We start from the raw sequence: 22,943 nt of genomic DNA on the forward strand, positions 1-22,943 counted from the left end.
GACACCAGGGCAGTTAGAAGAGCACAGTGCGCATCAGAGAAGCTTTAAAAACCAGTTTCATGACTGGCCAGGCTACGGTGTGAAAGTTCTGTTTGTTTCTCCTTGATGAAACCCCCTGCCCCTTGGTTCACTCTACTTCCCTGTAAGCTAACCACCGTCCCCTCCTCCCTTCGATCACTGCTTACAGAGGCAATAAAGTCATTGTTGCTTCACATTCATGCATTCTTTATTAATTCATCACACAAATAAGGGGATAACTACCAAGGTAGCCCAGGAGGGGTGGTGGAGGAGAGAAGCACCAGGAGGGGTGGTGGAGGAGAGATGGACAAGGCCACACAGCACTTTAAAAGTTTAAAACTTTAAAACTTATTGAATGCCAGCCTTCTGTTGCTTGGGCAATCCTCTGGGGTGGAGTGGCTGGGTGGCTGGAGGCCCCCCTACCGCGTTCTTGGGCATCTGGGTGAGCAGGCTATGGAACTTGGGGAGGAGGGTGGTTGGTTACACAGGGGCTGTAGTGGCGGTCTGTGCTCCTGCTGCCTTTTCTGCAGCTCAACCATACGCTGGAGCATATTAGTTTGATCCTCCAGCAGCCTCAGCATTGATTCCTGCCTCCTCTCATCACGCTGCTGCCACCTTTCAGCTTCAGCCCGCCACCTCTCCTCCCGGTCATTTTGTGCTTTCCTGCACTCTGACATTGTCTGCCTCCACGCATTCATCTGTGCTCTGTCAGTGTGGGAGGACAGCATGAGCTCAGAGAACATTTAATCACGAATGCATTTTTTTCGCCTTCTAATCTTCGCTAGCCTCTGGAAAGGAGAAGATCCTGTGATCCTTGAAACACATGCAGCTGGTGGAGAAAAAAAAAGGGACAATGGTATTTAAAAAGACACATTTTATAGAACAATGGGTACACTCTTTCACGGTAAACCTTGCTGTTAACATTACATACATAGCACATGTGCTTTCATTCCAAGGTCGCATTTTGCCTCCCCCCCAGCGCGTGGCTAGCCCCTCCACCCTCCCCGTGGCTAACAGCGGGGAACATTTCTGTTCAGCCACAGGCAAACAGCCCAGCAGGAACGGGCACCTCTGAATGTCCCCTTAAGAAAAGCACCCTATTTCAACCAGGTGACCATGAATGATATCACTCTCCTGAGGATAACACAGAGATAAAGAACGGATGTTGTTTGAATGCCAGCAAACATACACTGCAATGCTTTGTTGTACAATGATTCCCAAGTACGTGCTACTGGCCTGGAGTGGTAAAGTGTCCTACCATGGTGGATGGAATAAGACTGCCCTCCCCAGAAACCTTTTGCAAAGGCTTTGAGAGTACATCCAGGAGAGCCGCGAATGCCAGGGCAAATTAATCATTAAACATGCTTGCTTTTAAACCATGTATAGTATTTTAAAAGGTACACTCACCAGAGGTCCCTTCTCCACCTGGCGGGTCCGGGAGGCAGCCTTGGATGGGTTCAGGGGGTACTGGCTCCAGGTCCAGGGTAAGAAACAGTTCCTGGCTGTCGGGAAAACCAGTTTCTCCACTTGCTTGCTGTGAGCTATCTACAACCTCATCACCATCATCTTCCTTGTCCCCAAAACCTGCTTCCGTGTTGCCTCCATCTCCATTGAAGGAGTCAAACAACACGGCTGGGTTAGTGGTGGCTGAACCCCCTAAAATGGCGTGCAGCTCATCATAGAAGTGGCATGTTTTGGGCTCTGACCCAGAGCAGCCGTTCGCCTCTCTGGTTTTCCGGTAGGCTTGCTTCAGCTCCTTAAGTTTCATGCAGCACTGCTTTGGGTCCCTGTTATGGCCTCTGTCCTTCATGCCCTGGGAGATTTTGACAAATGTTTTGGCATTTCGAAAACTGGAACGTAGTTCTGATAGCACGGATTCCTCTCCCCATACAGCGATCAGATCCCGTACCTCTCGTTCGGTCCATGCTGGAGCTCTTTTGTGATTCTGGGACTCCATCATGGTCACCTCTGCTGATGAGCTCTGCATGGTCACCTGCAGCTTGCCACGCTGGCCAAACAGGAAATTGAAATTCAAAAGTTCGTGGGCCTTTTCCTTTCTACCTGGCCAGTGCATCTGAGTTGAGAGTGCTGTCCAGAGTGGTCACAATGGGCACTCTGGGATAGCTCACAGAGGCCAATACCGTCTAATTGCGTCCACAGTACCCCAAATTCAACCCAGCAAGGCCGATTTCAGCACTAATCCCCTTGTCGGGGGTGGAGTAAGGAAATTGATTTTAAGAACCCTTTAAGTCAAAAAAAGGGCTTCGTCGTGTGGACGGGTGCAGGGTTAAATCGATTTAAGGTTGCTAAATTTGACCTCAACTCCTAGTGTAGACCAGGGCTAAGTGCAAACACAGTCTCCTGATATTAGACTATTTGCTAAGCTGTGCTGGCTGTTTGATCAGTAATAGATTCATTCTAAAGCCATCCACTGCTGTTTGCTATAGAGTTTTGCTGACCTGTTGTGAAGAGATCTGGCCAGGGATGTTGACAAATGTCTTTTCTGAGTGAGAAGGCTCCCTGCTGAAGTCTGAAGATTCCCTGAATCAGATCCTTCTCGGACACTGGTATACAGTACTGATGCTGTTATTATTACTGTAGTGAACTGGGGAGCTCAGAGGGAGCTTTGAGGATATACACCCAGAGCAGCCACAATTCCTTTGGTCAGGGATTGCATCTTCATAGGCCATTAACGAAACTCCTTTACTGGCCACTGCAACCTGACCTGAGGCTAGTATTCCCTCCCTGCTAGATGCTGAGGGCTTGTCTACATGGGGACACTCAGTAAAATTACTCTGATTTTACTAAAGGAGTACATTTGAAGTGGATTAGTTAATCTGAATTAAACCCCTGGGTGGATACTCTCATTCAGAATTAAAGTGGCCTTCATTCAGTTAATTCACTTCTACAGTGAACTGGAGAAAAAGACCCTGTGCCATCCTGGAACCCAGGCGTCTCGGCTAAGAGTATATCTACACTGCAATTAGACACCCACAACTGGCCTGGGCCATTTGATTGTAGCTTGTGGGGCTTGGGCTAAGGAGCTGTTGAACTGTAGTGTATCCTTGCAGGGTCCCAAACCCTGGGCTCCAGCCTGAGCCCAAATGGCTACACCACAATCAAACAGCCCCTTAGCCCAAGTCAGGAGGCATGGGCCAGCTGCGGGTTTTTAATGGCAGGGTAGACATACCCCGTGATGCTACATCCCTTCTACTAACAGAGAAATGTGAATATAACCTTCCTGCAAGGCAGAATTTCAAATGATCTTGGGAGCCTAAAAAATTAGCACTGTGTATTTCAGTCAATTTGGACACCCAACCACTTTATGGCATCAAAGAGTCAGAACACCTGGTCCTTGCAATGAGGGGCATTGACAGGAAATTCTGGTCTCTCCACCTCCCAGCTCCGATTTCTAGGTGTAGTGTTCCATTACTCCCATTTCCATGCTTATATTTCCTAAGTGTTCACGGACTCCAGAGTCCCAGGGTCATCACATCCCCTCTTATCTCCAATCTGATCACTGCAGACACTCAGTCATATTCCTCTTTCACTTTCACTTGTCACGTGGCCACACAAACAAAGAATCTGTCAGCCAGGTACATAATTATAGTAGTCCTTTATAAAGAGAAGAGTGCATTAGTTTTCTGTCTGTATGTGACCCAAACTTGACTCTGTTCCACACTTTAAACCCACTTTCTATTACAGATGGGTTGATGAGGTAGTTATCTGTGTCCATATTGGGCTAAGACTAGGGTTCAGATACAAGGTATCGGTTCAAGTTTGAATTGGGTAGGATTTGCGTTTGATGGCACTCAAATGTGCAGCAATGGGTTTGTAATAAACAGACAGACAGATACGATAAAAATCTTATTAGCTGTTCTCATGAGATTTCCACCCCAAATGATGGAAGTCACACAGCATCAACAGAGTTTGTGATCTTTCCTCCATCTCAAATGGCAAACATCTCATAAGTTTACTTGTTCTTAAACAGCTTGTGCCATATTGGGACAACTGACTCACAAGAATGGCTATTCCCACAAAATTTGCTCAGACTCCTTCTCTTTCCACAAATCCTCTCCCCTCCTCAGACACCAGTGAATTTAACCCTCAGATTAAATTTGGAACTGTCTTGCACATTGCCAGGGTCACCTAATAATAAATAAATAAAAATTGATGATAATTAATACATTTTCTCTGCATTTTCCCTTCACAGCTTCCCTCACAGCACTTCTAATTAAAGGCCAGCCTTAGCCACAGGTTTTAGCAGTCCCAAATGCAGGCTGTGTGTGCTGGATTGGACACAGCTCTCCGTGTCCAGCAAAAGGTACCAGACCCATGTTCAAAAACTGGGATACTCCTGCTATTTTCAAGGTGGGTGGTATCTCCTGACTCAGGAGTCAGAGAGACTGCAATGACTGGACTGTGCTGTTACATGTTAAATCATTATTTGTCCCCTATTTAGGAAAATATTTGTCCCTTGACAAACCAAGGCGACTTTTGCTCTTTTCGCTTCCTCTTTAATACACTGGATTTTCAAAGCTCTCATTTTTAGAACGTTCTATTTCCAGTTCCAGGAGAGACAAGGTGACGAGTCAACCTTCCTGATAAAAGCCCCCTGGTTTTTTTACATTACATAGTAGCTCTGTTTAGTTTGTGCTATATTTGAACAAAAAAAGAAATCCTTCCATTCCAGTGAGAGAAAAATAACTCTGACCACATTATTATGAACAACAAGTCTTTCTTCTGCGATGCAATAAATTCATCTGAGCTGGGAAGATGTTTTCATAATTACAGGCTGGTGTGGATCTGAAGTGGCTCTTAAACTGGCCTAATTAGAGAGGTCTAAAAATAAAATCAGAGTAGCTATATAGAGAGTTGCTCTTATTTTTATATATATATATATATATATATATATATATGTATGAATGAATGTCCCATAAATATGTGCTGTTTCTCCTCTGTACAGATAGATTTGACACTTGTCTCCTTCCCATGGTCTACTCAGGGAGAGGTGAAGAAGCTTTCTGAGTGAATTTGCAGTAGTGGGCTCTATTCCTGGGGCATTTCAGGGTTATGGTACCACACACCTGGGAGATATTCACACACTCAGTGCTTTCCCCTTCCCAAAAGGCTCAGGGACAGAGTCAGCTGGAGAAAGAAAGAAGGGAGGCCTCTTCTCACCTTCCCTCACTTCTCAAGAGTGACCCCCTCTCCATATCAGGGTAGGGCTGAAATTGGCTCAGACGGCATCATATCCTGATTTGGCAGACGACTCCATTTTTAACTGAGTGTCCACTGGCTCGGTTCTGTTCTTGGGAAGAGACCTCCTGTTAGGGAGAGTCCATCCATGGCTGTTGGTAGAGTCCTCTGTTATTGCTGATCCCTTGTCACCTAAATGGTGAATTATTATTCCTCTACAATAATTCAACTGAAAACCTTAGATGTTGTCTAATTAACACTTTGGACAGAGCAATTCCACAAGCAGCACAGAGAACCACTTGGTGCAAGCTTAGTGTGCCAGCTGGGCACGAGGGGCAGGCAGCTGCTCATGAGGTAAGGGTGGTGGCCTCATTTTTGGAAGAGGCATGTGAGGCAATGATGGTGATGGGTGCATGTGCATGTCTGTATTGTAGGTGGCGGGTTTGATTGGGGCTACAGTATCTCTCTTCGTGAAGAACGCTCCCCTTCTCTGCTTGAGTCATTTGGGAGTATCTTCTCGGATTTGTTAATGGAAATTTCAAACAATGTTTTATTCCAGTCCTTCCTCTCCACTCTGACCTTACACGCAGTCTGTCACTTCTTGGTGAGCCTCACTATCACTGAGCTTATGAAGTCTTCCATTTTGACCACGAGTGCTGACTGCTGCTCCTTCAGCGTCAGAGATGCCAACAGAGCTCATTCCTCATAAGTCCTAGTTTAGTTATTTTTTATTTAAATTTTGGAGATAGCTCCCTCCCCCTTTGCTTAAAAATGTTGTGTGGGAATTTAGGGCTCATGAAAATGAAGGACATATGAACGTGAAGGGCTGGTTATTATATAATGTTCATCCCAGTGTTTTATAATAAAATAATAAATATTTAGAATTTATACAGCCCTTTATATGTTCAGAGCAATTTACAAACACTAACCAATTAATCCTTATGATATCAATGTCCAGTAAGCATTGTTATTCCTTTTTTTTTTTTTTTAAACGGAGAAATTGAAGAAGAGAAGCAAAATGACTTGCTCAAGGCCACATTGTGAACCCGTGGCTGAGCTCTCTGGGGCAGGGACTGTTTTTTTGTTCTGTGTTTGTACAGCAGCTAGCACAATGGGCTCTGGTGCATAACTAAGGCTCCTACTCCCTACTGCAATACAAAAAAACAACAAAAGCAAATAACCTGGACTGACTAACCCCTTCACTCATTTCTTTATATCACAGTGCCTTCCATTACGGACGACATTTTAGTGCTCTTCAAACGTAATGATTTTCTCAACTATTTCTCTTAGTGAGAAAGATCACCGTTAGCACCTGTTAAAAATGTGGGTAAAGCCTTCTACTTTAGTAAGTGTTTTTGATGCAAGCACAATAAGGTTTTATCCATGATGGGACTCCTAGGGACTATGGAAATGTGTATGTTTGCCCGTAGTTTCATTACTTTGGCCTTTAGTTTCTCCAGCACTTTTGCACAAATACCAGCCACCAGGTGAACATTAATTTCTTGAGCTGTTCAAAAACCTCTTTCAAAACAAAACCAAAGCTCTATCTCCAACAGTGCCTACACTTCACTACTAAAGAGCATCCTCAGGGCAGTTATCTTGTTGTATTGTCTTCTGTGGGGAAGACCAAAGCGCAGGAATAATTTAGCTCCCTGTAATCTCCTTATCCTCTCTGACTGCTTCTTTGAATTTACACTGTGGTAGTCAAAATGATTAACTGACTCTCCTGCAAGCGTCCCGCTTCTGAGTTGTTTGTAAGAACGTTTGATTATTATAACATGTTCTTCAACTATCTCCTTAGCTCTGTTAATATCCATTTCTGTAGTTCCTTTCTGGCAGCCTCACCTGGGCTGTATTACCATAATTTTAGAGGACACCTTTTGGTCCTCAAAGCCTTTGCCATTTAAACATGCTAGGTTTCTATTTTCTCTTCACCTTCTCTCTTCCTTTTTTTTGTTCTGGAAATTCTGTGACTTGAATAAGGCTGATTAAATTAATATGAATTTCCCTTCAGGCTGCTTCTAGCTGGAGAAGGGCCCCAAACAAATCCCAAGGTTCAAATACCCCAGAACTTGGGTGGTATTCAAAATCAGTTGAAAGTGGGCCCTAACTTCACAATGGGCTAATCTAAATCTTGAGCTCTGAACAGCCCCATAGCTTTGGGATGTTTCATATCACCCCATCTCTACTGAGACTCTCTCTATTTGTAACTAATTTTTATGTAACCCCCCGTGCTATTGCATATTCTTTTGCTCTGACATGTTATTTGGTAAACCTCTTCTAACCAGCAATGGCACAAAAATCTCAGTAAAGAATAAGGGGAAAAACAAAGATCTGAGGTCTGATACAGATGAGAGACACTCAACTTCCTGAAGAGAATACAGTGGTCCTTTGAGACATGCCATCCACGTGAACTCACAGGGCAGCTTCTAAATGATTCTTCAACCATCTCAGCTGCCAGCTTGGGTTTCTTTCAGTATAAGTGCGACACATTTATGACCCACATTACAGATGTGATAGAACAGCAATGAGGGAAGTCCCAGGGTGTGGTTCACCCGAGATACCCACTCTGCCCAAAGGAGCTGGAAACCTTTGCTTAGGTGAAAAGTAGCATGTACACCTGTCTTCTGGTTTGTTCTGATTGGATTTCCCTGGCCAAATAGCTCACAAGTCCACATTCAGTGGTTCTACCTACAGCTAGTACTACGCTGGTTATTGCATTACAGTATGGTACAGCCTAACAGCTGTGTTCGTTTAAAATCCAGACAAACTCATTTCATTTAGTTTTCCTGTTTATTTAAATATTTGTTCTTTGATGCCCAAGACCACTCTAGCAGTTGCCTTGGGACTGTAGTCAGCTTCCTCTTTTGCAACCACAGATGGAGCACTCGGGCCACTAGAAAATGATAAGGAGTTTCTATATGAAGGACAGGAACCTAGAGAATAATTTTGTTTCCAGGGTCCAGGCCTACAAGCTGTACTAAACCTGGGTCTTGCAGAGTTTTCTGTTTAGGCAAAAAAGGTGATTTTGGGGGGGAAGCCTGTTTTTTCTAGTGAAAAACTTAAGCTAGGCTATTTCTAGTGATTCTTCTTCTTCAGTTTTTATTGGGATCCAAAGGAAAACCAGGAGAGATGGTAACGCCCCCAAATCAGAACAAACTATATTCTGGACACAAGTAGGATGCCTTGATATAATGGTAAATGCAACAGGGGTGACTATGGAAGATACAACATGCATTGTGAGCATGTTTGACTAAAAGGGTTGCTGCCACCCTCCCCTCCCAAAGAACAGAGGTTGCTAATTCACTAAAGGATCCCAGGGAACCTGGGAAAAACAAACTGGTTCTTTTGGGCAGGGAAGAATTTTTCAGGATTCCTCTCTTGGCAGGCAACCAGGCAGTCTGCCTTCCTCCTTTGTAAGGGCCAGCCAAACTGTCCTGGTTCCTTCTGGTGGGGAGAGAAAATAACTGAAGGGCTTCCATTTGATAGAGTCAGATAATAATAACAGGCTCAAGAAGATCAGTGCTGCTTCTCCCTCTTCTGCAAGGAGACAATGGGAGATTGTGAGCTCCCAGGCTAGGGTCACTTTGCAGGTGCTCAATAAAGAATATTTCCCCTTTCAGACAGCACAAAAATGACCAGCCTGATAGCTTCAGGCCAACTAAGGCTGACTCCTCTCTAACCAGCACATACACCCCACCCATAACCATCTCCAACCCAACACCACCTGCGCACACACCCTATATATGCCTGCCTCTTAATGAGCCACAGCTGAAGGCCCTTTCCTCCCACACTGGCAGCTAATGCAGCTCAGACTAGCTATGGCAGAAGCTATTTAACTTAACCCCTTTCCTACCCAGCTGGTTGCAGCGTACATACCCCTGCCAGAGTGAGGGCACACAATATATCTCTGTAAGTTTACATGTCTATATATAGAGATGTAAAATAAGTGAGTTGTGTCAGGCTTTTCCTTACCTTCCCCATTCCAGCATGAGCATGTCCCAGCTTGACCACGACAGGGAAATTTGGGGTTGTGAGCTGAAAGACAGAATGAAGAACCCTATTAATATCTCTGTGGCAGTTCTTATCGCCCAGCTACATTCTTGCTGGGAAGCTGAATCACCATTTCATGGTCAAAGAAGGATGGTCCTGTGGGAAAACAGCGGACAGTATTTTTTTTTCCACAGGTCTCCAAATGATTCTGATATGGAGGCTAAGCAGAGTTCCTCAGAGTCAACCCCCCTCAAAAGCAGCAGCTTCAAACACTCCGCCTGCACTTCTTCCAGTTCGGGCCTTTCTCAGTCTCTCTCCCTCTCCTTTATTTTGGTTCCTTACTTTTCCTATCACTGTCCCCACATTTCCTCCCTATATATTCAACCTTCTGTTTTCAATGGGGGAACACAGTGTTTCAAAGGTTACATGAGAATCTGAGTTATTTTCACAAACCCCTTCCCAACTCCCAACAGTTCTCCTTCCCCACCTGCTTCCCCTTTCCCCAGGCATGGTGGTGATGTGTGCGTAGGAGGGGAAGAGGGGAGGGAATGGATGCCAACTCTTGGGTCAAACTCACAAAGACAATCCGCTAGTACAACTCTCTTGCAGTGTCTTTCATAGGCTGGGAGAGGCTGACCCTCCCCAAACAGCCAGGCGTGGCCCTGTCCAGGCTCTGCTCCCAGATTCCCTCCTGCTTCCCTCTCTGCAGCTCTTGTCTTCCCCCATGCCGTGGCTCGGCGCTGGGGGAACTGGGGCAGCCTGGGGCAGGGGGCCAGTGGCCGCGGTGCGGGGGCTCCTGGCTCCATCAGGGGGCAGAGGGAGTGGAAGGGGCGGGGCCTTGGGCAGAAGGGGCAGGGCTGGGGGCTAGCCTTCCCGAGCTGGCAGTTTACACGCCGCTTATGGTGTCTTCTCTCACTCTCTTGCCTCCAAATTCACAATATCTTGAAAGGGGGAACAAAAGAATGGGCGAGGGCAGGGATTAAATAATATAATACAAAAACTCACATTGTTTGTGTCCCTTCTGTCTCACTGCCTCTTGTCTGTGTGTTGAGCTTGCAAGTTGATCTATGCAGGCACACCGCTAGGGGGCTACACTGACTTCATCAGGGCTCCCGCCACGGTGTAACCATCCCTCAGTAAGGCTCCATGCAGGTGTAGGTGTGCACCTGCACAGATCAGCTGACAAGATCGGGGCCTTAAAACATGTAGTCTTTTGGGCCTGTTTTCTTACAGGACTGTGAAGAGCCTAATATGTACCATATATGACACTAGAATGCCGTACCTTGTTTCATGTTGCTCTGCCTAAAGTTTGTGGACGTCACACTTAAACCCCGCACCATAGGGTGCATTTTTGCATCTCTCTGTGATACCATCATCCGGCACCTTATCATGTACTAGTGCATTTAAGTCACCTGAATGCCCCCCCATTGCCATACACTCCACTGTATTTTTATTGCACATTTGCCCAATTTAATGGGATTTAGAGCATTTTGTCTTTATTTAAATGCATGAAGCATGAGCTGGATTAATTAAACAGTTAACCTGCAGATATGGTGGTGGCAGTGAGTTGAAGTTGAACAGATAAATGGCTTTCCTATTTGCTTAAGTGGGGAAATAGAGAAATGAATTGTTCTTGTGCTAATTACCAATTGTCTATATGGACAGGAAGCTGCTATGCCCTAAATATAGAATTGGGTGTTGTCTTCATCTATGACATTGTGTGGTGAGTTGCTGAGGATAGTTTCTGTGTCAAGGAAGGCTCAATGAAAGAGGGAGACAATTTTACTTTTTTTGGTGTTATGAAGCTGTATTTTTATTAAGAGTTCCTGGTGATGACGGAGTACCGCTGAAGTCACTTGGAGTTGTAAGCACTCAGCACTTCACAGGAACAAGCCTGTTAAAGCAACAAGAGCCTGTAATCACTTTGTATTGTATATATGGGCCAGAGCATCAAGTGGTGTAAACTGGCCAGGCTCTGCTGAAGTCAATGGAGTTATGCCAATTTACATGAGATAGGGATCTGGTCCTCACCCCAAAATCTCCTCTACATATCTATCTAGATAGAAGGCTAGCAAACTAGGCACCATAGACAGACAGATTGATTAAATGGGTAGAGAAAGTATAAAACTGGTAGCTGTAAGGCTATACACACACAGAGCCCAAGAAGGTCAGATGACATCACAAGAGCAGAACTGGAATAATTAGAACCCTGAGCTGTATATTTATACAGCCTTAGTCACTGTTGTCCTGGGTGGTATGTTACGCATTCAAATGACAACACAAGAGTTTAACAACAAAAGCATATCTGTATTGTAATCATGCACAAAATAAACCAATGTCCTTCAACATGTTTAATTTTTAAAGAGTCTCTTTTGTGGACAAACAGGGAAAATAACTTTGGATGGTGTTTAAAATGTGCACAGTTGTTGAAAAGCTTGGGGTACAGTCTGTACTGTACAGAATGTCTGTGGGTTACGGGATGGGATTGTGACATCAGACATAACTTGGCCAGTCATCCTGCAACTGATGTTACTTCATTTGCATAACAATGCTTTTCATTAAAATGCTATAAAATATATTCTAGGGTTGTCTTACACTCAGCCTTTGATGGAATAAGGTTTGCAGGCAAGCCTAACTTTAACCATGTGAGTGGTCCTGCTGACTTCCAGGAGATTACTGTGGGTTTGAAGCAGTGGTACCCACATTTTTCCTGTTGCCTCCCCTCCTTAACTGTCCATGGTCCCCCTCCATTATGGCACAATTGGTTCAGCAGCAGAGCTTGGGCTGAAGGTGGAGCTGGGGGCAGAACTGGAGCGAGGGGAGGAGCTTGGATTAGAAGTGGAGCTGGGCTGGGGGCAGAGAGGGAATGAGGGCAGAGCTGTGGCTGGGGCTGGACCTGGGCTGGGGGCGGAGCGGGGGTGTAGTGGAGCTGCCGCTTGGGTCAGAGCTGGTTTGAGACCAGAGTGGGGCTTGGTGGCACTCCCTTCCTTGGGGGTTGGCTTGGGCCCTGCTGTGCACCCCCCAAACTTTCCTCTGCCCCCCCCCCCATCCCCAGGGGGCATGCACCACAGTTTAGAGACCCCTGGTTAAGGCTGGTTTAAAGTTAGGCACATGCTTAAGTACCTTGCTGAACTGGGCCTCAACAAAGCCACATTCTGTTGCAACGATGCAGTAGGCATAAAATATAGGCCACTGATGACACCATGGGCCAAATTTGCAAAATTATGGTCCCTAATTTTGAGTGTACTGCTTTGGGTGTATTATCCTTTTCGCATGTGAATGGTGACTGTCATAGCATGCCCCCTTGTGCCCTAAGGTAGCCTTGCAAGCCGCCTCTGCTTCAGTTCCCCTGTTCAAGGGGCTCCTCCTCAATAATGCACAAACCGGTTTGCCCATTTACACCCCTTCTAGGGTTCTGGTTTATTAAATTAAAATTCAAAATAAAGTTCTCAAGTTCTCCCTTGAGTCCATCCATTTACTCTCTTATCAGGCCACTCCCAGTCCTTTCCTTCCTGTAGTCTCACTTGTCTGTAGTCTCACTTCCAAGTTCAAGATTTCTCTGCTGGAGCCTATATACTCCTATCAGTCCCTATGCTCCACTCAGGACTCTGCAGTATCCTGCTGCTCTTTACAGGAGAATCAGCTGATCCCTGCCCAGGTGTGCCTCCTTAGTAACTAGAGTTGGCTGGCCCCAGGTCTCAAGCCCTGAAGGGACAAGTCACTTTGTTACATCCTCCTACCCCACTTAGATCCTTGCACACCACAGGGCAAGTTCTACCCAGCTCTCCTTTCATCTGACTACTTTTGGAGAGAAACAGCTCTCTCTCCTGAACTGTGTCCATCTCTGCTATTTGGAGAGGAAGCTCATCTCTTTTGCCCACGAGCATTTTGATTTGTCGCTCCAAGCCCTGCTTATCTGTGGCTGGCTTGTCCCTTCCTATCAGGCCAGCTGCCTGGCTTCTTCCAAAGTTGCCAATACCTTTTAATACCTCTCCTTTGAGGAAAGCAACCTGTTAATGGCCTCTCCCAGCGCATCACAGTCATGTCCTGTTCACACCAGCAGCCTTGTCTTGCCACTCCTTAGGCATTTCCACATCCTGGTCATGCATCTCCAGAACTGATCCTCTCTTTGACTTAATATCCTTTACCGAGCCTGCAACAGCTCTGTTTTCATGGAATCATAGTTTAAGGCCAGAATGGACCATCAGATCACCCAGTTTGACCCCCCTGTACATCACAGGCCACCAACACCACCCAGCAGCTGCACACGAAACCCAACAACCAAAATGAGACCGAAGTATTACAGCCCACAGGAGACTAGATTAATATGTGCCAGCAGCAGAGCTGTGCACAGGCAAGACCAAGGTGCACCAATGCTCGAGGCCCCTGCAATGGCAGGGAACTCATTAAATGAGATATAGATAATCCTAGAAAGTGGCCCCCACCCCTCTCTCACATTCTTGGGTGCAATCCAGGTGAGGAGTTGGGTCACTGCCTGCCCTGTACCCATAACTTCCTCAAAATGCTCTGTTGCTGCAGCACCCTTTGTCAGGATGCTCCCAGGCAGCCAGGGGTGAAAATAATTTAAAGGATTTACCAGTACTCCAGAGTCCTGAGCAGGGGGCATGGCCTTGACCGGAAGAGGCGGGGCCTTTAAATACCCGGGCCCTTTAAATCAAGATTTAAAGGCCCCAGGGCTCTGGCTGCAGCTGGGAGCAGGCCTTTAAATCACCCCCAGAGCTGGCAGCTGGGAGTCCTGGGGCTCAGGGGCGATTTTAAGGGCCCGGGCTCCGGCTGCCACTAGCGCAGCAAAGCTCCGGGCCCTTTAAATTGCTGCCAGAGCCCTGCTGCCGCTACCCTGGGGCTCCATCAGCTCGGCTCGGGTGGTGCTTTAAAGGGCCCAGGGCTTCCCATAGTGGCCAGAGCCCCAGGCCCTTTAAAGCGCCACCGCTACCCCAGGGGCTCCAGCAGCGGGGCTCAGGGGGCACTTTAAAGGGCCGGAAGCTCCCTGCAGCAGCCGGAGCCCCGGGCCCTTTAAAGCATCACCGGAGCCCTGCCACCGCTACCCCAGGGGTCTGGCAGCGGGGCTCGGGTGGTGCTTTAAAGGACCCGGTGCTCTGGCCGCTGCAGGGAGCCTGGGACCCTTTAAAGCACCAGCTTGGGGAAGCCGGTCCCACAGTCAAGCACGGCGTACTGGCTCTTGCCGGTACGCCAGACCGGACCGGCTTACTTTCACCTCTGCAGTCAGCGCACAAGCTTTCACTGAATGTCTCTGTGTTACGCAGCTCTGACTCAGGAATTCTGATTCCAGCGGCCTGCTTGTTATATCCCAGTCACACTCTGGTTACACCTGGCAAGATGACCCCAAAATCTCTGTCCCAAATTTTCCCCAAGCCATGTGCTCTGCAATGTTCAGCCCTTTCCTGGACCATTCAGAGAGATATTAAGGTTTGTTCATTCCTTTAAAGATACAATACCCAACAGCTTGGCACATTAACTGGAGTTAACATTCACTTTAAATCCAACACAGCATGGGGCTGGTTTAGATTAAAAGTAAGACAAGTTTATTAACAAAGGAGATAGGATTTTGAGTGAGTTCCAGCATAAAGGATAGTTAGAAATGGTTACAAGCAAATATCTCTCTCTAGAGGCTAAAACTTAATAAAACAAGCTACAGCCTTTGTTCAAGGTCATTTCCATATCAATCTACCTTCCAGCAAGATGGGCTGCCCACCCTCCAGTCAGGATCGCGCACAAAGTCCTAAATTCCATTGTCTTCTTAGATGAAAGATAACTTGGAGTTCTCTGTCCCTTTCTTTACAGTCCAGTGAACCTCTGAAATGGATTGTTCTGAAGGTCCCGCCACCCCCCTGGCCATAGTAAAGTTCTTTCAAGATGTGTGGAAGTTGACATGGAGTCTGGTGAAGGAAATTCTGTGCTGGTTTCTTTCCCCACGGGTGTTTGCTATCATGCAAATTGATCTGTTTCCTGCAATTTCCTCCCCCTGCTGTTTTGATGATCCTGTTTACCTTCTGTGTAATTTGTATTCCCATTGTCTCTTAATGTACCTTGGAAATACCTTCAATGTATCAGAACCACATTCCTTTGTCTAGGGTGGAGTAACTTTAGCCCTGCCTAGCAGACACACCTTGATAACATAATTTCCAGTATGTTTGTAATTTTGAATTTGTGCCCCCTACATACACCAAGAAAGAAAATTAATGATCAGTACGCTATTAGCTTTCTATGGATATCTGACATGACACCTTTTAGATACAGGTTCTGACATTAGTGAGTTGGGGCACACTGAACTGGTCAGGCCAGCTGGAATTCACTACCAGATATTAGTGAGCCCCTTGCCCTATTGCATTGGAATGCTATTAGGGTCTCATCCACACACTGCAGAGGAAGGGAACACCCCTCCTCCCAAAGTTACTCACTGCCAATCTGACCTGGGGGCAAGTTCCTTCCTGACTGCACATAGAGCAATCACTTAGACTCTAAACACATGAGCAAGAAATAGTCAGTCACGCACCTGAGAGACAGGATGTTGGATCATATTAAAGAAGTTCTGTATTAAAATCACAAATGAGTTTGATTCCCCATAGTTTAAATTCCAGAGTATTACTAATTAAGAGGTCTCTTGGTTTTTGGTACTGCTTCTCTCCCTCTATGTGTGAAACCTGCAAGCTGCTAATTGCGTTAGTACATTCTAAGACAGTCTGTTCTCAAAGCAATTCTTTGTAATTACAACTACTCACACAGAGAGAGACTCAAAGCAATACTCTGTAACAACAGAAACAGCACCCAGAGACTCCCCGCCCTTTTGTTGTATTCATCTTGCTTTGTTAATAATTGTGATTAAAATAGAGATAGAGGATGTATGTGGATGGATGCTTGGTGTGGATAATAACTGAATGATCAGGGAGGTGCCAGCCTAAGAATCCAGTGTCCATCGGCTGAAGAAGGCGTCAAGTGGAAATAACCAGAGGACCCCCGGAGGGCAGACTGGAATCCACCCAACAGCCTCAAGAATGGGAGAACCAAAGAACAAGATAACATCTAGCAGCACAGAGCTGTCAGGAATGTGCTATCTGCTGATTGATTCAGCAACAGCATGATGAAGCAATTCCCATAGACTGGCATAGGAAGAAATTCCTATAAAAATGGACTCTAGAAAGTGAGAACTTTGCGGTCTGATTCTGCAAACCAACTTCCAGGAGCATCAGATGAGCATCTGACAAGGCCCTGCTCCCTCCTCATGTCCAGGCCACCTGGCCAGTGGCTTGGCATGAGCAACTCTAAGGCTGGTAACTATGATAGAACCTGTGTGTGTGTGTGTGTATGAATGAATGTGTGAATAAATATAAGATTGAATGGAATGTTATAGCTATAACTAATTGCTTACTATGATTCTGTCTGTATTCACAATAAATGTGGTATTTTGCCTTTTCCCCTTTAATAAGATCCTGCTGGTTTTTATTTTATTGGTATAACAAGTACACTTGGTCCCACAGGAGAGTCCTGACCTGCCCCGTTCAACATCCCATCTCCAGCCATGGCCATCCTTGATGCTTCAGAAGAAGAAGATTAAAAATCCCCTCCAGAATACATTGGTGGGTGGGGGAAATCCCTTACTGACCTCCTGCACTGTCCTGTATGATAGAGGTAGGGGCAGATGTGGCCCTCAAGGTATTTCTGTTCCCCTCACCATCGCTGCAGTTTACTGGTCATCCCTTCTGACCCTTCCCTACACTGGGAAAGGGCCCGTCTTTCCTCCTTTTCCAGTTTGGGCCCCTGGAGCTGATCTGGTTCTGTTAATAGCCCGTACAGTACTCCCTGTGGTAATCCACAGGTCTGGAGATTGTTTCACCGGGACTGCCTGGTTTTCCCTGTCTCACAGACCCCATCTTTCTCTTCCCCTTTTACCCCATGTTCTCCCGCTCCACACCTGAAACACCTTGTGGGGAGGTGTCTTCTTCACCCTTGCCCTAGTTGGACATGTGTGACGTACCACTTAGGGGGATGCTCCCAACTTGGCCTGTTGCTCCTCGTCTTTTCCTTTTACATTTTACAATTCTTAAAGGGGCAGCCCCTCCTGATGCGCCCCACCTCTCAACACGGAACATTTGGATGGGCCCTTCCACTTCTAGACCACCCTTGGAGTGTCTCTTCCTTGAGCACACTCCGAGTGCTCCCACTGCCACCTGGGGCACTCTGCTCTTTGTGTCCTGGCTTCCCACATCTCAAACACAGCAGGAACTTCCTCACTTGCTGACAACAGCGATCTCCCTGCTCTTGCTGCTGTGCCGTGAGCTGCACCGCCCGGGTTGCCTGATGACTCTGCAGGAGCTGCAGAAGGAATGCTTGAATCCTCTGCTGCTGCTCGGCCAGAAGACAGACCACATCCTCTACTTTCTCTCCTTTTGGACCATCAAAATGCCTTCCTTGTTGGAAGGAAGGTCTTGGATTCTGCCAGCTACACCAGTGCCATAGGGTGACTGATTCCCGCATGCCCTCTTGTGGCCTCAGGGCAGACCTGCAAGCAGCCCCTGCCTCAGTTTCCCCTTTCAAGGGACTTCTTCAATAATGCACAAATCTTTCAGGTTCTGGTTTATTAAATTAACAGCATTCAAAATAAGTTCTCAAACCCATCCATTTACCCTCTTATCAGGTCAATCCCAGGCCTGTCCTGCCTGTAGTCTCACTTTCCAGTTACAGGCACCTCTGTTGGGGCCAACTCGCTACCAGCAGCCTCTGTATTCTACTCTGGTCTCCCTGAGCCAGGGCCACACAGAGGTTTTTGGGAGCCTGAGAGCGTCTCAAAAGGAGGCACCAGGGTAAACTGCCTCTCTCCCCCTGCCACATCTGGGTGGCCCTGCCCTGAACATTCCTCTCTCAGCCTCTTTTTGCTCTTTTGAGGGGAATCAGCTGATCCCTGCTCAGGTGTGTCTCCTTAGTAACTAGGCTTGGCTGGCCCTGGGCAAGCTACTTCGTTACAAGGACTTTGCATCTACTAACTGCATTTTGGGACATAACGGATATTGTGGTACTTGTGTGCAAATGACTGTGCATGTAAAACGATGTGTGCAAAATCAGAGGCTGGATAAAGCCCCCTTTGAAAATACATGGCTGTAAACTATGACACTCTCCCCACCCCCCACCCACTAACTACCACTGAGATTTTGGATGTATCCATTAAATACAGAAATATTCTTAGCATTGATTATTAATTAGACTCTAACAGTGTTCTCAGCCCTGATACAGACACAGTTATTAGAAGTCTTCCTTTGGAGGCCTTGCCTTGAATAAAACAGAAAGACACTGTAAACCAGGAGTGCCAAGGGAAGGAATTATCTTCGGGCTTGTCTACATGGGATGTTACTGTGTGGCAAGTCAGAGTGTGAATCTACAGTGTACTAGCTTGCCATGCCGTAACACCCTGTGTGGACACTACTACAGCACACCAAAGGGCCCGGTGTGCACTTTACTACTTGTAAAGTGTAATCAGTCAAAGCGCCCCCTAGGAATTTTGATGCAATGTAGCAGTGTCCACATGGGCCATTACTGCACAGCAAGCTAGTTCACTGTATAGTCACACCCTGGCTTGCCATGCAGTAACATCCCATGCCAACAAGCCCTTAGATGAAGCCTGAGTTCCCCCTTACTGTAACATTTGCTTTGTTTTACTTAGCAGTGGGCTTCAAGGAAGAAGTTAGTCCATGGGTGGGATTTGAATGAGGAAAGGATGACAGACTGGGAGTTGGAAGAGTACCCCATGGATAGGGGCAGCAGGTGGAGGAAACAAACAAAGGGCTTACAAACCACCACACAATATACACAATTACATTCCAATCACTATTATATTGCACAGAGAACTTTGTAGCAACATGACGGATGATTTTAAGAAGGCTCTGGGGAGCAGGGATGGTAAACAGAAATGTTATAGTTCTTTGGAGTAAACAAAAATGCTTCTTGGAAGTGCAGCACAGAATCGCACCTCTGCTTAGCAGGAACTGGTCTGGTGTTACGCATTCACTTCTCAGACTACATAGGCCACCAGTCATTGGTGAGGGGTGGATTTCAGTAACTAACTGCCAGAGGATGGATTTGAACTGGTAACTTGGAAGTTAAAGGCTCCATAGGTGGGATTTTCAAAAGCAACTAAGTGACTTAGGAGCACATCTTCCATTAACTTTCCATGCCTCTCACCTCTAAGATGCCAGTTCAAATCCATCCCATGTGTCATTACCAGTCCTCTTGCTATTTGCCATTGCTATTTTATAATTACATGTATTACAGTTGTGTCTGAAATCCTCATTCAGGATTGAGGCCCCATTGTGCTTGGAGCTGTACAATTTCTGTTCACTCCTTGAAAGAAGATTAAGTTCTAATGCTTTATTTCAAAGGACAAGATCTCTGTTTATTTAGTTGTCTTTGCCTGGGTGATGGGGATGTCTTCTCCGTGTGGGAAAATAACGGATATTAATCATATACTTAAAAGTCAAAAGATCCTGATATTTGAGCAGTGTGAAGTGTCCAGCACTTTTACTGTGCAAATTCAGAGGGGAACCAACAGGAGGAGCAAGGGAGTAGATAAGAGCTTTGGGTTTCCCATAGAATACAACAAGCTGATTTAATCCAGACGTGAAAGAAATCATTTTGTGATGCAGTGCCGTGACATATACAGTGCAATCTTTTTTCTGTCTGAACTAAGTTCAGGATTTACTGCAGCCTGCAAGTTGACTTTGCCAAATGCGGGCTAGACATGTGAAAGTCAGGACTGTCCAGTGGAATGTGGAATGGGTGTGTGCCTTACTTTAACTTATTAGCTCATGAGCTGACAGCAGTGCTATGCAGAATTGTTGACTCAGTGGACAATACCATGTTCCTCTTTATTATTTCTATAGCTCCACAGATGTGCCTGGTGATTTACAGATTAATAAAAAGAGAGGTCCCTGCCCCCTCTGAAGCTGACAGTCTAGATGTAGCAAAGCAAGAGATGACAAGCAAAAAGGAGAGGATATGGGAAGGAGGAGGGTGGCAACAGCTAAAAATATGCTTTGTTACAGACAGACCCATATTGTTATGGGTTCCTTTAAAATGTGTGTTTGTGTGTGTGTGTGTGTGTGAGAGAGAGAGAGAGTTAGTATATTCTAATAATAATATATGCAACCCCATGCTCTGAGTGTCCCTAAGTCTCCAACTGCCAGAAGCTGGGACTGGATAACTGGGGATGGATCACTTGACATTGCCCTGTTCTGTTCATTCCCTCTGGGGCACCTGGCACTGGCTACTGTCAGAAGACAGGATACTGGGCTAGATGGCCCGTTGGTCTGACCCAGTATGGCCGTTCTTATATTTTTAATAAAATGGAACCAAGTCTATTAGGCAGAAGGCATGGTAGAATGTGGGTTGGTGTCTGGAAACCCAAATGAAATAAGTCTTAAGGAAGAATGATAGTCTGCATGATTCACCGGATGGGGAAGGATAATCTCGGTATAGGAGACATCATGAGAAAGGGTTCTGAATTGCATATGGGAGAAGGAAAGATGGATCAAGACTACAGCGCATAAAGTGTGAGCTGGAGCAGTAGGGAAAGATGAGAGATGAGGAGATAAAGCAGGAACAAAACTGTGCAGAATTCTGAAAGTGAAGACATGGAATTTGAATGTGATGTTCCATGAGTTAAGGAGGTGGGGTGATGTGGTTGGAGCAGTGGCAAGGAAGGTGACTTAGGCTGCTGGGTGTTGGATAGTCTGCATGGGAGTGATGTGTGATTTAGGAGGCCACAGAGAAGTCAGCTAAAGCAGTTGAGGCAAAAGATTACTGGGACATAGACCAGAGGTTTTAGCAGAAGAGATGGAGAAGAGGGAACACATTTTTGAGGAGTTATCAAGGAAGAACAGGGAAGATGTTAGCAACTGCTAGGATGTGAGAGGGAAAAGACATGAGAGAAATTGGAGGACACCATGGTTGCAAGTCTGGGTAACTGTCAGGGTAGTAGAAGTATCAACAGTGTCTAGGAAGGGAGAAGGTGAGATTCAGGGATTTAATAAGGAGCTCTGTTTTTCCCATTTCATTTAGAGTTGGAGCTGAGACATGCAGGAGGAAATGTAGGAGAGACACATGCAGATATAGGATGAAGAGAGGAGTAACGAGCCAGAGGTAACTGGTAATTAAGGTAGGTGATGGCTTAAGGCAGAAGTAGGCAATTATTTTTTGTCAAGGTCCAGATTTCTTGGTCAAGTTAAGGTCCAGACACCAGAGAAAACAATAAAAAAAAACCCAATAAAGATAAAAAATAAATAAAAAGGTTTTGGGGGCCATTCAAAAGCATCTGGTGGTCAAGATTTAGTCCATGGTCCACCTATTGACTACCCCTGGCTTAAGGCAATACAGAGTTCAGGGCAGGTAAAAATCTGATCTGTGCTATCGGTTATTCATAGACTCATAGAATCATAGAATATCAGGGTTGGAAGGGACCTCAGGAGGTCATCTAGTCCAACCCCCTGCTCAAAGCAGGACCAATCCCCAACTAAATCATCCCAGCCAGGGCTTTGTCAAGCCTGACCTTAAAAACTTCTAAGGAAAGAGATTCTATTCCTTCATTACATTTAAAAAACCCCCAAATGGCCGTATAAAATAAGTCCCACATCCTGGAATCAAACTAACCACAGACCAATGTGCTATGGTTGTAACATGTGCTGTGGTTAGAACGTCCCATTCAAGTGGGTTGAAAGGGTTAAGGAGAGAGCAGAGTTTTTTGTATTAACTCAGATCTGCCTAACTTTTGTCATTAATCCCACATTTAATGTGACTTTAATTTCCTTTCTTGGTGCTCCAGGAGGATGCCGTTCAGGGTCACTCTGGTGTGCTGAGCATTTGGGAACACAGGCATGCAAGCATTTTAAGTTCTCTTCATTTCACTTGGGTTTCAAGCGTGAGAGAATTGTAAAAACAAATCCAGGCAAGCAGATGCACAGCAAAGAAATGGATTCAGTGGGGGCTATACATATGCGACGGATAGTTTTGGCCAATAAATCCCTAGCACCACCTGTCCAAATATGGGAAAGACTTTTAAAGGGCACATTGAGTGCATACAAATGTTTCATTTCTTTACGTATGGAGTTCACTTGGTAGGGCATGTGTTCTCCAAGTGTGTTTGCCTTTAAGGAAGCCTCCAGGTATTTCCCCTCTTTCTGAGGACGGTGAGCCCTCCAGAGCATGTTTAATTTTTTTTTTTTTTTTGCTGGGTGCAGTGGTGAGACAAAGGGAAGCTGGATTTTTCCCCTCTCTGACATTGTTTGGGTTTCTTTCTGCCCTATTTTCATTCACAAATTAGAGTACTGTGTGACGGGTTCAGTCACAGAGACCCTCTTGGGACTGTCACCTGATGTGCTGAGACTACCTCTGAGTCTGTTTTCTCTGCCAGTTTGGGCCTCCAGACCCGTCTTGTCGAGCCAGACACACCAGTATGCTCCAGCACAGACCCAGGGTCTGAACCACATACCCCAAAGCTGCAGACTTAACTGAAAACGGCTTAGCAAGTTCTCCTGTCTCTAGCACCCCCATACACTCAGCTCCCAATGAGATCCAAACCCCAAATAAATCCGTTTTACTCTGTATAAAGCTTATACAGGGTAAACTCATAAATTGTCCACCCTCTATAACACTGACAGAGAGAGATGCACAGCTATTTGCTCCCCGGGGTATTAATTGCTTACTCTAGG

At 45.9% G+C, this 22,943-nt stretch overlaps 1 protein-coding gene and 1 long non-coding RNA gene across 4 annotated transcripts in view; one reads left to right on the forward strand and one right to left on the reverse strand.

Moving 5' to 3' along the window:
* Nucleotides 1-22,943, reverse strand: part of SYN3 (synapsin III) — a 289,948-nt gene that overhangs the window by 37,043 nt on the left and 229,962 nt on the right. The window contains exon 7 of the mRNA XM_048832522.2: nucleotides 9,193-9,255. Within this exon, the coding sequence (XP_048688479.1) occupies nucleotides 9,193-9,255 (63 nt within the window). The remainder of the gene's footprint in view (nucleotides 1-9,192; nucleotides 9,256-22,943) is intronic.
* Nucleotides 1-22,943, forward strand: part of LOC125627937 (uncharacterized) — a 97,652-nt gene that overhangs the window by 21,168 nt on the left and 53,541 nt on the right. The window contains exons 1-2 of one of the 3 annotated variants that reach the window (XR_007354120.2): nucleotides 4,254-4,389; nucleotides 21,298-21,394. This is a non-coding gene — a long non-coding RNA (uncharacterized LOC125627937). Of the gene's footprint in view, nucleotides 1-4,253; nucleotides 4,390-20,890; nucleotides 21,395-22,943 lie in introns of those variants that run through there. The other 2 variants (XR_007354119.2, XR_012666150.1) reach the window with 2 other exon arrangements.

The sequence above is a fragment of the Caretta caretta genome, chromosome 1 (assembly GCF_965140235.1).
Source record: "Caretta caretta isolate rCarCar2 chromosome 1, rCarCar1.hap1, whole genome shotgun sequence".
NCBI classification, from domain to species: domain Eukaryota; kingdom Metazoa; phylum Chordata; order Testudines; family Cheloniidae; genus Caretta; species Caretta caretta.